This window comes from Podarcis erhardii (genome assembly GCF_964252035.2).
Source record: "Podarcis erhardii genome assembly, chromosome: 11".
In the NCBI taxonomy this organism is placed as follows: domain Eukaryota; kingdom Metazoa; phylum Chordata; class Lepidosauria; order Squamata; family Lacertidae; genus Podarcis; species Podarcis erhardii.
In genome coordinates this window covers 28,527,279-28,542,624 of record NC_138501.1, presented here as the reverse complement: position 1 = coordinate 28,542,624, position 15,346 = coordinate 28,527,279, and the positions used below count along the sequence as shown (strand labels likewise).

At 42.3% G+C, this 15,346-nt stretch overlaps 1 protein-coding gene across 1 annotated transcript in view; it reads right to left on the bottom strand.

Annotated features, from left to right (window-relative positions):
- EDIL3 (EGF like repeats and discoidin domains 3) overlaps positions 1-15,346 on the bottom strand; it is a 235,883-nt gene that overhangs the window by 36,220 nt on the left and 184,317 nt on the right. The window contains exon 9 of the mRNA XM_081881217.1: positions 15,058-15,242. Within this exon, the coding sequence (XP_081737343.1) occupies positions 15,058-15,242 (185 nt within the window). The remainder of the gene's footprint in view (positions 1-15,057; positions 15,243-15,346) is intronic.

Genomic DNA, 15,346 nt, shown 5'->3' with positions numbered 1-15,346 from the left:
AAAGTTGGAGGGTATGAAAGTGTGCCTCTCAATATGCTCCTCACCTTTAAAAACAGTTTACCACAATGACATGTGGAATCTGGATCCCTACATAAGGACAATGTACAGTACAATCCTCTATATGTCTACTCAAAAATTAGTACTATTGAATTAATTAGGGCTTTCTCATCTCAGATAAGCTGGTATAGGATTGCAAGCTGAATGACTTAATTTTACTGAATAGAAGAAGCTACCAAAACCAAATACAAGAAAAAGTTATAAATGATCAGTCTATAATAAATGATGGCCGAGGTTTAGAGGGGAAAACAATGTTTATTTATTATGCCCATATCCTGCAGACTGTATGGAAATAACAATACAGTAAAATATCATATTGACTTTTGTACTCTAATATGCAAATATGTGGCCCTCTTGTCCCCATCCCCAGCCCACCACTGTATCAGATTATAGCATCAACATAATTTATATTATTTCCCCTATTGGCTTCTGGGGAAGGCTCTGATGCAGTAGTCCTATAATTAAGATTAATTGGATGGGGATTTGTCACCACTAACCTCTTCCCAATAAGTGTCCACCTTTATTTTATTGGTAATGCAAGAAGAAAAAGACGAATGTATTCTATTTATAATTTGCCAGCTTGGCACAGAATTAGTCTATGTGTACTTTATCTAATCCATGCCTAGGAACCATACTAGAAAAAAGTAAGATGAAATCTAGAGGTTTAGGCAGAGTTCTTAAATGAGCCAGAGTCTCATAATACAGCTTTGTTGTGCTGGTTAAAGATTTATAGTAGAATGGTGATATGAATAAATGCATGAGCCCTTGCACATACGTTCAGAACTCATTCCCAATAAATGAAACTCGTGCTTCTTTTGCACTTCTTTATGCTTAGTTGTATAGTGGAGCTGCAAAGCTGACTTGCCCTGACAATGAGGTAACTTGAGTTGCCATACTACATTTTAAAAATAAATCCTGGATTTGTCAAATACTGTATTACATTAAATTCCAGTAGCCTTACATGAGTCAGTTTTGTTCAGAGACCAATATGTCATTACTGATTTGGGCTTATTTGCTTGACCTTACCTAAACCTGTTGATGCAATTTCCATTTCATATATGTAGCTTCTAATGCAATTCCATCAAACCATCTGATTTCCACCCCGCAAACCTCATGATCATATATTAAAGAACCTTGCTCTTTTCTTGTAATGTATGGATACTTTGTTCATACAACAGACTTTTCAGGAGGGTCAGGTGGCCCTTCTGAACAATGGGTGGGCTGCTGGGGAAAATGTTGTTCAAAACTGGCCTTGGACCTTAAGGTCAGCTAACTTACAGAAGTCAGCAGGAGGAAAGTTTCTCATCTACAGCCTTTAGTGCCAAGGATCAGACAAAGGCTGTCCACCCCTCAGCAGTCTTTGATTGTTCAAGGATTTGGTTGGAAGACAGCAACGCTAAAAGTGCCAAGCATACCATGTCCAGGGCTTTCAGCATAACTGAACACTATAAAACTATATATTTTATTTTATTTTTGGTTGGTAATCTACAAAATGTAGTCGTTTATGCTCAGAGGGATTTGTGGATGACTGCTGGAAACCTGAAACTGGCATTCTTCTTTTTCCTAAAATTTGCAGTTATGCAAGTCAAAGTTTATGCTGAATACAGCTGTACTGTGAAACATTAAAATAACACAGTACAATTGCCTGCTTTTTTAAAAAAGAGGTTCTTTTAGATGAGGGGGTAGTGCCTAAGGAATACCTTTTATAGCTTTTATATCAACTTAATGGAATGCAGAAATTTGTGCAATAAAAATTTATAGTAGATCAAACATTTACAGTGAGCACAAACTATATACACATGAAATTGAGTACTAGTGAAATTGAACAGCAAAGCAGTTTACTATTCTAGGTTGCAAGTCTGCTCATTCTCCTCCCAGAAACCTCTCCTCCTCTAAACCAGACAATTCAGATTGACACTGGGACAGACAGGAGCAAAGAAGAGGAATGTCTTCAAGAGTCTCCAGTGCATGTTTTGACGTGTTCTGGAAGTGTGTGATGCAATCTGTTTTGGGTTACTTGGGAGTATCTATAGATACTGTTTCAGGTGTGCGTGTTTGTCTGAGTGAGAACCTGTTCTGAGTAACTACGAACTGTCCACATCTCATGTTTGTGTTTTCCTCCAGGACATCAAAATATGTACATGAACATGGTTTGGGATAGCTGAGATCAACATTAGTATACACTTGCACATCTAGAGTGACACTAAAATCAAGACCATGTAGAATTATGTGATATATTAATAATACTTGCATATCATAAGACATGGGTTCAAGGGCACAGGTGGCACTGCCAAGCAGCCTCAAGTGATAATTCTTCTCTTTCCAGAAGTAAACTAACAAATACTGCAGATTCTGAAATACTGTGGTGCTGGTCCAGTTCTCTGCCTTTACTTCATACCCTCCATGCGTCCTGATTTTCCAGAAACTGTCCCAGAATTTTGAAAGCCATCCTGGGTTCTGATGTAGGGTTACCAGATGTTCCCGGTTCCTGGGGACAGTCCCCAGATTTATGAATCTGTCCCTGGACAAATTCTGTCCCCGGGATGTCCCCAGATTTGCAAATCTGTCACTGGGAAACATGGCAGCGGCAGCCTCAGCAGCCCAGAGCCAGCCTGGTAGCACAGTTGGCTCTGGCTGGCTTCAGGAGCTGCTTGCTGCCATTTGATGCCCACCATTTTTCCTCGCTGGAAGTCCCCATATGATGTGTCTTGTGCGCAACACAAAAAAGGAAGAAAAATGGTGGGCACCACGGCAGCGGACAGCAAGCAGCTCCTGAAGCCAGCCAGAGCCAACTGCGCTACTAGGCTGGCTCCAGGCTGCTGACTGCCGCTGCTGCCACCACTGCTGAAGGGGAACCAGGGATGTCCAGCGGTACAGATCTCCCACCCCCTTCTCCCTGAGGGCAGGCTCAGGAGTCATGGGAAGGCGGCCGTTGTCCAGTTTTTTAAAAACTCTGCATATTTATGTTTCACAGGGTGTGAAAGAAGGGCTTTGCACCTTTATACAACATGTGGGTGGTGCTGTGGTCTAAACCACAGAGCCTAGGGCTTGCTGATCAGAAGGTTGGCGATTCGAATCCCCGCGACAGGGTGAGCTCCTGTTGCTCGGTTCCAGCTCCTGCCAACCTAGCAGTTCGAAAGCACGTCAAAGTGCAAGTAGATAAATAGGTTCCACTCCGGCAGGAAGGTAAACGGCATTTCTGTGCACTGCTCTGGTTTGTCAGAAGTGGCTTAGTCATGCTGGCCACATGACCCGGAAGCTGTATGCCGGCTCCCTCGGCCAATAAAGCAAGATGAGTGCTGCAACCCCAGAGTCGTCCACGACTGGACCTAATGGTCAGGGGTCCCTTTAGCCTTTACCTTTACAACATGCATGTGTGCTTGGGCCCAGGGTCTTTTGCCTCACCATCCCCACTACTGACTCCCTGTTGCTACTCAGCTTCAAAAAAAAGAAGAAAAAAAAGAAGTGTCCCCGGATTCATTGAAATAAATCTGGTCCCTATTTCCTCTGCCAGTGCTGTCACAAGACCACCCTGGGCAGGAAGAAAGGTGGAGCAGAGCACAAGAAGTCTTAATTATTATTTTTTAATGCTATGTGTGTCTGTATATAATCTTGCCCCTTTCTAAAATTTATTTATTGTTGTATGTTTGTAAATCTACCAGAAAATAAGATAAAACAAAACTAGGATAAAGGGGTTTTTTCAAAATGGTGGAGGGCATATGTACTGTGTCCCACTGGTGTAGCAGTGGTGGCGGCACTCACCCTTCTTCTGAAAGAAAATGCTCTGCAACGAGGGCAGGGGGACAAAAATGGGGAGTTGGGGAGGGTCAGTTGTGGGGAGGGGAGTAAGAAATGAACCCATTTTCATCTGAGGTATGTTGGAGGCTATGCTACCCTCAATGTTTGGAAAAGGAAAGAGAAAGTTCAAATGTTGAAGATTATGGATAGATCAAATATGCCAAGTGATATCCAGGTTTAAGAATCTCAGGAAACAAAACAGTTTCATTCCAGACTGAGGAAAGGAAAGTGCTGTGAAGTCCTACTTCCTACTTCCTTTGCTTCGATCAAAGCAAATGTACACCTTAGTCCTTCATTAGGACAAAGAGTTGTGTGGTCTAGAAGCAAATTCTTTGCTGCCCTTTTTTGTGGGAACATAGTGTCAATGCAAGCCTATAGGACAAGGTGATTAACCTTTCCCATGTTACTATCATGTTTTCTTGATGAGATTCGAAACAACCTCTCTCTGGAGCCAATCCACCCACCCCCCTCTCCCACATATTTTTCCTTCAGTGGCCATAATGACCAAGACTAGTGGTGCACAGGTCATTTGGTCAGACAAAGCAATATTTCAGCTCTTCTCTTTGCTATTTCCAGTGATAATATCTGTGATCAGTTTAAAAGACTGGAATGAAAAACAGTGGCTGCCATCATTTTCTTTGTCTATGTAAATTCGTTTTTTATTATATTCCACACCACTCAAAACCAGTCCCCTAGCTATTCATAATGTAACATAGCTGATATTCTGGCTATAAACTGTAAACTAATATCTGAAGTCTGTCTATAAGATAAAGTACACACTTCAATGATTACTTGGCAAAAGAGAAGCAGAATCCATTGACATTCAAAGATATATTTAAATACTGTCAAATGGGACTGACATGTACCTGTACTGCAGAAGCAGAGAGGTTTGACAAGTGGGACAATTTATAATTTATATCTTGTGCTAAGCATTCTGGGAGGATAGTGAACTTTAAGTGGGGAACTAATAATGTTTGCTGCTTAAATATAATGCCTTCTCTATCCTTTTTGATCACACCTATAAGGTATCAACATTTTGTAAAGGATCACCTTTAAAGAAAACATGCACATATCCAAATTAATATGCCTTGAGGTTCTCAACTTTCTATTCTTATTTCTTCCTAAATATAATCAATTATAGTTAATTATAAAGAATGCTGCTGGCCAATTTCATTTCATGTCTCTAAGGCTTGCATGTGAATTTTGTGACACCCCATTAAAATAAACGGCACTTTGCAATGCCTTTCCTTCAGCCGTAGGTGAAACATCTTCAATGATTTGCTTCAGGCATCTTGGAAAGATTTATCGACCTTGACAGATTAGAGAACTGGGCCAAAACAAACAAGATGATTTTTAATAGGGAGAAATGTAAAGTATTGCACTTGGGCAAAAAAAATGAGAGGCACAAATACAAGATGGGTGACACCTGGCTTGAGAGCAGTACATGTGAAAAGGATCTAGGAGTCTTGGTTGACCACAAACTTGACATGAGCCAACAGTGTGACGCGGCAGCTAAAAAAGCCAATGCAATTCTGGGCTGCATCAATAGGCGTATTGCATCTAGATCAAGGGAAGTAATAGTGCCACTGTATTCTGCTCTGGTCAGACCTCACCTGGAGTACTGTGTCCAGTTCTGGGCACCACAGTTCAAGAAGGACACTGACAAACTGGAACGTGTCCAGAGGAGGGCAACCAAAATGGTCAAAGGCCTGGAAACAATGCCTTATGAGGAACGGCTAAGGGAGCTGGGCATGTTTAGCCTGGAGAAGAGGAGGTTAAGGGGTGATATGATAGCCATGTTCAAATATATAAAAGGATGTCACATAGAGGAGGGAGAAAGGTTGTTTTCTGCTGCTCCAGAGAAGCGGACACGGAGCAATGGTTCCAAACTACAAGAAAGAAGATTCCACCTAAACATTAGGAAGAACTTCCTGACAGTAAGAGCTGTTCGACAGTGGAATTTGCTGCCAAGGAGTGTGGTGGAGTCTCCTTCTTTGGAGGTCTTTAAGCAGAGGCTTGACAACCATATGTCAGGAGTGCTCTGATGGTGTTTCCTGCTTGGCAGGGGGTTGGACTCGATTGCCCTTGTGGTCTCTTCCAACTCTATGATTCTATGATTCTATGATCTTCTGGAGGAGACTTTTGCTGATCTGTAAGTGTCTTAACTGATTTTTTTTTGGGGGGGGCAGGAATTGCCCACAAATTATTATGATTGTGAATATGTTATTTTAAAAACAACAACACAATATTGATAATAATAAACTGCACTCATATGGGGGGGGGGGTTAAGCCCTGCACCACATAATCGATCACAAGACACGGCGCATGGACACCATTTGAATGGCAATTGAATGGGGGGCGGGTTGGCCCTCTCAAATATTTTATGGAGGGGGGGGGGGGCTGAAGGGACCTTGGCCCCTAGGAGTTGTCTCCTATGTGACTCACTATTGTCTGGATTAATTGACAGTGGCTTTCTAAGGTTTTAGACAGGAGTCTCTCCCAATCTAACCTAGAGGTTCCTGAGACCTTCTACATGTAAAGTGTAGGCTCTCCAATATGAATACCTGTCAGGAGTCCATGTTCCCGTCTTCCTACAGAAGATACTGAACCTTCACCCCTTACATCTCTTGTTTTGCTTCCTGTCCAGCAGCCCTCCCTTTCACCAACTCTACGGACTTATTGGATCAGCTCCAACCTCTTCCTGTTCTGAAAGCCTCTGTGTCTGTTTGCACCTGTTGAGCGTCCTGAGAGCTTTGGCTTTGTTCCAGCCCATTTTCAGTTGTTCCCCTGACAAGCAGCCATTGAAGGTCAGAGGGAGTTGGCATAGGCAGCTGTAGCCCCTGCCCAGTCTGCGTCAAATCTAAACCTTTCTGTTTCTGCCCATATTCTGCAACTGGCTGTAAAATTCCACTTGGAACTGGCTCATTCCTGACAATACCATAAAAAGGACTTCAGCACCTGAAACTTATATAAGCCTCCTTGAGAAGAATTTTATAGCAACATAGGGATAATCCAGCCACCGGCTGGCATGACCAAAATGACATTTCCGCTTAAGCAGCATTGCCCCTCTGCTACAGCAAAGCAACAGTGAAGCTATGAGTAGAGTCCTTGACTACTTCAATTTTGGGACCTGGTGGGAAAGTCTCAATAAAGACTGGAGAAATTCTAACGTCTGCATAAGCAGGACAAATGCTCAATTAACAGGCAATCTGGAGGAGCCCCTAAAGTTTAAGCTTTTTTTCAGGTTTAGCTAAGAATAGAAACACAAATTAATACGCCAGATTATTGTTTATCAGTTCCCTATCACAAAAACTAGGCACCTTCATTATTTCTGAATGTCATACATTTTGCAGTGGAGATTTATTATTATTATTAATAGCAACATACCATCTTTTTATAGCTACTTATCATGCCATTAAATGAAAATGGAACCTAAGGGGGCAAAACCAAACAAACATACACACCCTCAAATGTCCCTACCACTTACCCCTGTTTATTTCGTGGACTCTTGATTGTAAAATAAACTTCTGGAAAACTTTTTCTGCCCTGCCTTCTTAATAATGTCCTTATAGGTGGCTGACCAGAATAAATTCAATTTCTTTCCAGAGGTTTATAGCCTAAATGCTGCATTTTAAAAAAGTTTCTAAAAATTGAAATAAAATAAACTGAAATGGAATGCCTAAATTCTATTGTAGCCATAAACATTTTCATAAAATGAATGGTGAATGGAAGCTTTGCAAAGTTAAAAGCAATTTTCAAAAGGGCAATGCCACAGTGTACACTTTAACAACACTATTAATATGAATAATGGATTCAGCCTGAAATCATATGCAGGGCAAAGTGGGTAAGGCGATGACCTCCAGAAACTGTGTCAAGTGCATTGCTCAGGTAATGCCCTTGGATGCTGTGGAGTCCATTTTATCACTAATCAGCATAATTAATGGGAATTAATACCACGTAAAGAACGCAAAGTTTAATGTTTTTTCCAGCATGACAAGTAGAGACAAAGACAAAGTCAGAGAGTAGGCTGTATGCCAGGGGACAAAATGACTATTTCAATTGGTACTTTATGTTTTCAATTTTTTAAAAGCTTTTACAGATTGAATCATCTGCTTTGGTCATGTGAGTTTCTCCATTACCCTTCTGAAATTTGCAAGGCAAGTTACTGCAATCAGGAAATAAAAGCACATTTTTTACCAATGTTTGAGAGGAAGAGATATATCAAATTGAGTCACAAGTATTTTCAAGAACTGATGTATAGCATGTCTGGATTGGACTCTCAAGTATATCTTTGTATTTTTAAGCACTCACTAAGATTGTGAAGCCTATGGTTGGTTGATGAGGTACTTTTGGGAAATCAATAAATTAGGAATTCATGTGAGGCCTTTATGTATTTTCCTCACCCCACCCCACTTATGTTTAGGCAGTCAGTAATGACAGTGAGTGTCTTTACAGCTGTGGCACCCTGCCTTTGGAATGTTCCTATGTACTGTATCTATGAATACTTTCCTGAGGCAGCACACTTGGTGCCTTATTTTTAACAAATGTGTGGAAATATTTCTACTTGTCCACCTTCTTCTTTTTAGACAATGCTAGTCTGATACTGCCTTTGGTTGAGCTCAAAAAGTTTACCTGCAATTTTATTCGCCAATATACTGTCTTTTAAATTTATATTATGGAGATTATTTTAATGTTATTTTCATTTCAAATTGCCTTGAAAACTTGTTCAGTTATAACCTGGGATTCTGAGGGGACATACAGACATGAAAAGGATTATGCTATCAATCCGCTTCTTTATCTTTATCTTTATCCCATATTGATGGCCTTTCAGCTGATTCCCTGGTGGCCTGCTGGACCGTGGAGTTAACCAGGCTATTGACCGTTTGGCTACGAAGCACCCTCTCCGATTGCATGGAGCCCGGACAGCCCCATGGTTTTCCATGGATCTGAGGTAGATGAAACAATTGCTGAGATGGCTAGAGCGCTGGTGGCGGATAACTCATTCTGAAGCTGACCAGATACAGGTTAGAGCTCAGTGTAGAGCCTACCAAGTGGTGACAGCGACGAAGACTTTCTTCACCGCCTCTGTTACATCTGCAGAAAACAGCAGCAGGAGACTCTTTCAGGTGGTTTGCAATTCAGCAGAACCACCTGCTCCACCGGGGCCCAGTATGGGCCACATGATCTCCTGCAATGATTTTGAAAAGTTTTTTTGCAGATAAAGTCACTCAGATTTGGGAAGAGGTAGACTTCACCATGGGAACAGGGCCAGGGTGGGAGAGTGCTAGTCCTGTCTAGCCAAGTTGCGTGGTATCAATTCCAATCCGTTACCCCCGAGGATGTGGACAGGCTGCTTGGACGAGTGAAACCAACCACCTGTCTCCTTGATCCTTGCCCATCCTGGCTTATAAAAGCTAGCCAGGAAGGGCTGGGCAATGGGCTTTGCGGAGTAGTGAATGCTTCTCTCTGTGAGGGAGCCTTCCCAGACCCACTGAAAGAGGTGGTTATCAAATTGCTTCTTAAAAAACCATCTTTAGATGCGGCCAATATGGCCAACTATTGCCCAGTCTCAAATATTCCATTCCTGGGCAAGGTGATTGAGCGAGTGGTTGCTGAACAACTCCAGGCACGCCTGGAAGAAGCAGACCATTTGGATCCCTTTCAGTTGGGATTCAGGTCTCATCATAGGACTGAAACTGCCTTGGTTGCAGTGATCAATGATCTCCGGCGGGCTAGGGACAAAGGTGAGAGCTGTTTTCTAGTTCTGCTGGATCTCTCAGCGGCTTTTGACACCATTGACCATAACATCCTTCTGGACCATCTAGAGGGGCTGGGAGCTGGGGCACTGTTATACAGTGGTTCCGCTCCTTCCTCCTGGGCCATGTTCAGAAAGTGGTGGTGGGCGATGAGTGTTCAGACCCCTGGGCTCTCACTTGTGGGGTACCTCAGGGTTCTGTCCTCTCCCCCATGCTTTTCAACATCTACATGCAGCCGCTGGGAGAGATCATCAGGGGGTTTGGGCTGGGTGTTCATCAGTATATGGATGATACCCAGCTCTACCTCTCGTTCAAATCAGAACCAGTGAAGGCAGTGAAGGTCCTGTGTCAGTGTTTAGAGGTGGTTGGAGGGTGGATGGCAGCTAACAGATTGAGGTTGAATCCTGACAAGATGACAAGACAGAAGTACTGTTTTGGGGGGACAGGAGGCGGGCAGGTGTGGAGGACTCCCTGTTCCTGAATGGGGTAACTGTGCCCCTGAAGGACCAGGTGCGCAGCCTGGGAGTCATTTTGGACTCACAGCTGTCTATGGAGACACAGGTCAATTCTGTGCCCAGGGCAGCTGTTTACCAGCTCCATCTGATATGCAGGCTGAGACCCTATGTGCCTGTGAATTGTCTCACCAGAGTGGTGCATGCTCTAGTTATCTCTCGCTTGGATTATTGCAAAGTACTCTATGTGGGGCTACCTTTGAAGGTGACCCAGAAACTACAACTATTCCAGAATGTGGCAGCTAGAATGGTGACTGGGAGCGGCTGCCGAGACCACATAACACTGGTGTTGAAAGACCTACATTGGCTCCCAGTACGTTTCTGAGCACAATTCAAAGTGTTGGTGCTGACCTTTAAAGCCCTAAACGGCCTCGGCCCAGTATACCTGAAGGAGCATCTCCAGCCCCATCATTCTGCCCAGACACTGAGGTCCAGTGCTGAGGATCTTCTGGTGGTTCCCTCACTGCGAGAAGCCATGTTACATGGACCCAGGCAGAGCGCCTTCTTGATAGTGGCACCCGCCCTGTGGAACGCTCTCCGACCAGATGTCGAAGAGAAAAACAACTAGCAGACACCTGAACGCAACCCTGTTTAGTGAAGTTTTTAATGTTTAATAGACTATTGTCTTTTAATATTTTGTTGGAAGCTGCCCAGAGTGGCTGGGGAAACCCAGCCAGATGGGCAGGGTATTATTATTATTATTATTATTATTATTATTATTATTATTATTATTCCTTAAAATTGAGATGTCTGGGAATAATCTTGGATGCATATTTCCAGCATATGCACACAGGGGGCTGCAGAGGGCAGGGGAAGAAACTGGAAGTACAGTTGTGCAAGTAGCTTTTTGTTACAGAAGTGCACAGACATCAGTGGGTGTCATCCATAAATGCTGAGATGGAATGTATTCAGAAATGCAAAGCACAGGTACAATGCAACTAGTATCATATTAATGGCAAAAGTATAATTCCTTCAGTCCTTTCATATGGTCCATTTCACACTTCCTTGTGACAGACGTATTTGCCTTCTGTAGTGTTTGTCGTAGGCACACATTTGCTGTAGCTGTTACCTCCACCTTCTGACATTAAAATTACATTGCCAAATAATTTTTTGCCCTCATTATCTTTGGCTCTCTCTCTCTCTCTCTCTCTCTCTCTCTCTCTCTCTCTCTCTCTCTGTGTGTGTGTGTGTGTGTGTGTGTCAAATGGGAATAATTTCTCTTCAGAAACCATAACTTGCCTTACAGGGTTTTTGTATAGTTTGAAGAGGGGGTGGGGGGGAAAAAGGCATTACTCTTCTCAGACTGACAGAAAATCTGCCAGCAGCCACCTGGATGCAGAATGAATCAATTTGTATACTCAATCAGGTACAACAGGAGAAAGCGTTTGGAACATAACATAAATTGTTAGAGAAAATAATAAGGGCTGTCATTGCCTCGCCTCCTCACTTCCCTAATTCCCTGCCCATCTGCATACAACCACATATTCATTGTCGCCAGAAGTGGAATAATGTACCTCAAAGTAATACCACATTGTCCCTGAATGAATTTGGTTTTTTGAGATCAGCAGGAGACAGAAAAGCGGCCTGTCTGCATGCATTTCCTACTTTCTCATTTGCCACCCAATTTCTCTCTCTCTCTCTCTCTCTCTCTCTCTCTCTCTCTCTCTCTCTCTCGTGTGTGTGTGTGTGTGTGTGTGTGTGAGAGAGAGAGAGAGAGAGAGAGAGAGAGTGTGTGTGTGTCTGTGTCAGGCAAAGGGAGGAGCATTTTGGATTGGCACAAATCCTTCCCCCAGACTCTGAAGAGGTTTACAAGGGTTCTTTATAGAATGCAATAAAAACAAACAGATCCTTAAAGAGATCCTAGGGGCAAGGAACTTTTTTTTAAGTCCTCTTGGAAATTCACCAGCATTTTTGTATGAATTTCTCTTAATATATACATATTTGTATGCAGTTTTGCCTAACATACACATTTCTGCAAAGCACTTTCCCTTTAAAGAATCCATCTATAATGATGATGATGATGATGATAATTTATTTCTACCCTGCCCATCTGGCTGGGTATCCCCAGCCATTCTGGGCAGCTTTCAACAGAACATTAAAAACAGAATAAAACTTCAAACATTAAAAAGTTCCCTAAACAGGGCTGCCTTCAGATGTCTTCTAAAAGTCAGGTAGTTGTTTATTTCCTTGATATCTGATGGGAGAGCGTTCCACAGGGCAGGCACCACTACTGAGAAGGCCCTCTGCCTGGTTCCCTGTAGCCTCACTTGTCGCAGGGAGGGAACTGCCAGAAGGCCCTCGGTGCTGGACCTCAGTGTCCGAGCAGAAAGATGCGGGTGGAGACGCTCCTTCAGGTATACAGGACCGAGGCCGTTTAGGGCTTTAAAGGTCAGCACCAACACTTTGAGATGTGGTTGGAAACTCAGTGGGAGAAATAACATCTCTGTATGTTATTTCACTAAGATATGAAACTATACACACACCATACACTAATGTATGCATTTTTGTGCACGTTACTTGCTTGTAGAACTGCAAGTACAGAATTTCGTATGATGGTTGTGTTTTGGTTCACAAATTAGGTAATTAAAAGTGAACTGAATCAAATTTCCTTCCCATCTCTACCTCTAAAAAGCTTTTCTGGTATGTGTGCTGGGGGGGCACCTTCTTATGTTAGCCTAGATCAGGGGCCGGCAACATTTTTTGAGGCTGGTCCGGTCCACTTTCTGAGAGACCTCTCGGTGGGCTGGAGCGTGCGCACCCGTGTCTGAATTCAAGCTATTTCCTGTGCTCTTCCGGGTCGGAAGCACGGAATCCCCACGCCGATCCTCTCCTGTCTCTGTACCACAAGTGGAAAGGCTCAGTTCTGGGAACATAATGCAGCCCACCAGACCTCTATCTGGCTTCCTCTCCCCAGGCCACACCTCTCACGGCCTGCTTTACACCCTGAGTGTTATTACCCAGCTGAAATATCTACTGGAACTCTGATAATGCACCCTGCTTGTCTAGAGAGCAGTATGCAAGTGTGTGTAGAAACTAGCCTATAGTAAAAATATAAACTTTACATCCCTTGTTTCACACATTTTTTTCTTCTGGCTAACTCACCACTGCAATGTGGCCCTCTGAAGCTTTCTTGGAAAGGAATGTGCCCCTCAGCGGAAAAGGAATCCTTGACCTGCTCTATCAAGTGCCTTCCCAAATAGCAGAAGTTTTATAAAGCAGAGTGAGATGTCTGCAATGTGGGCACCTCCTGGTGACTTGAGGGGTGGCTTGGTGACCCTGACTTCTTCCCAGTCATAGTGCCTTATTGCTTTCCTCACTGGCTTGCTTATATAGTTGAGGTAGCAGCATGTTCCATGTAGTAAATCCATATTCCTCTTTGCTATGGCTTGGGATATCACAGTGCATTAATGACTTGATTGAATATACCCATCTTCAATTACTGAGATAATAAATAGACATGGAAGTTCTACAAGTTCTGTCTGTCCCCTTCCCCCTCCATGTGTGAGTTCAGAGCAAATATGTTTATCGCTCTGTTGAATTGCTTAGCAACAGCAGGTAAAGAAATTGAAGAAGGAAAAGCTAATAAGTTATAATTTATATGTGAAAAGATTGCAGGAGGCTAGTAGCACACTTCTGGCACCGTTAAGGGTTCATGCTGAGAATTCCATTCTCCCCTGGCAGCGGTTTCAAAACAATGCAATCTACAATGTTTCTAATATGTAAATTGAGCAGTGACTGGTCAAATAGTCTTCTGCTTGGTGATTTGTTGCTCTTTTGCATATTAGCCTTCCGAGGAACTTTTGTAAATCACCCCAACGCTGAAAACAAGCAATGTGTACAGCTTCTTAATGAATTTATAGTGCAGAATCAATCTTACTAGAGCCAAATACGTTAAAAGGAAGGCAAATTTTGGAGTAGTAGCCTAATGCATTTTTTGCAGCCACCCGTCCCCCTCAAAAAAACCCCAAAAAACAAAAAAAACCTCCTTCACCAAAACCCGAAACACCAGGAGACGGGAGAAATGATGCTTTTTTCAGAAGTCATTAATCAAATTCAAACATTCATTTGCTTTGACAAATAATCAATTGCAATTCTATGGCTCTGGAGAATTTCCAACTGAATGATTTAATATGGTTCAATGAATCTGATTTTGTAAATTTGATCCAAAAATATCCAATTAAAATCAGCCACTTTTCTTCCATTGCTGTAGCACAGACATGACACAGCCAACCAATCACATATAAAACCTTTCCAGCTGGGATTTAAGATTGTCTGTTCAAAGATTCAGTTCACTTGAAAGATTCTTCTAACAGCATGAACTATAATGAAGTTAGGCATAAGTACCTGGATTTAAAAAGATTTGTTCCCACTAGTACCTCAGCTTGGGTTGCGTATATGTGGATGTTCAAAGAATTATTGTGTAGAATCCGTATCAGCAATTTATGTCATTTAAACCCTCTGAGACAAATTTGAAACTTGGAGTTTAATGTTCAAATGCGTAAAAGCACTGGTCATGTCTTTATGACAGAAGTTCACATGGTCTTGTATCTAAAGGGATTCTGTGATTTTGATAAAAGGAATTCAATTATTCCCTATAGATTTTTGGGCTCAGGCTTCTTGATATTCCATCCATTAAACTGTATTTCAGCAATTTCTGGATTGATCCTATCACTCTGTGGGGAGAGTCAACAGACACATCATAACATGGTTTTCTTGGTGTCCCGTCTGTTATATTTCCACTTGCCTATTTGCATCTATTGAACCACAATCAATCAAATAAAAAATATGATGAATTAAAGGACCACACACTCAGATATGCCTTTGCAGTATTATTCACTCAGTACAGCCAACTCATTCATACATGATAGCATATGTCCTTCCATAAAAATATTATTTAGAAAAATGGATCCCAATAATTACTACAAATTATTTACCTGCAGCCACTGTGACTGGTCACTATGCCCCGATGTCCAGGCATTCACTTTGCCTTGTTTGTCCAGACGAGCTTTTCTAGGTTCCCATGTAAACATATCCATATTGAGTGTTCTGAAGACACTGGAAGCAGTAATCTGATAATCCTGTATATGTCCCGATTTCATCCCCAGAGGTTCAGAGCAACCTACAGAATTTAAATAACTTATTTGAGGATATCTATTTAGGCAGTCTATAAATCCAGATGTTGCTTCTCTTATACATATTTATTCAAAGTGTACAAATCTTACT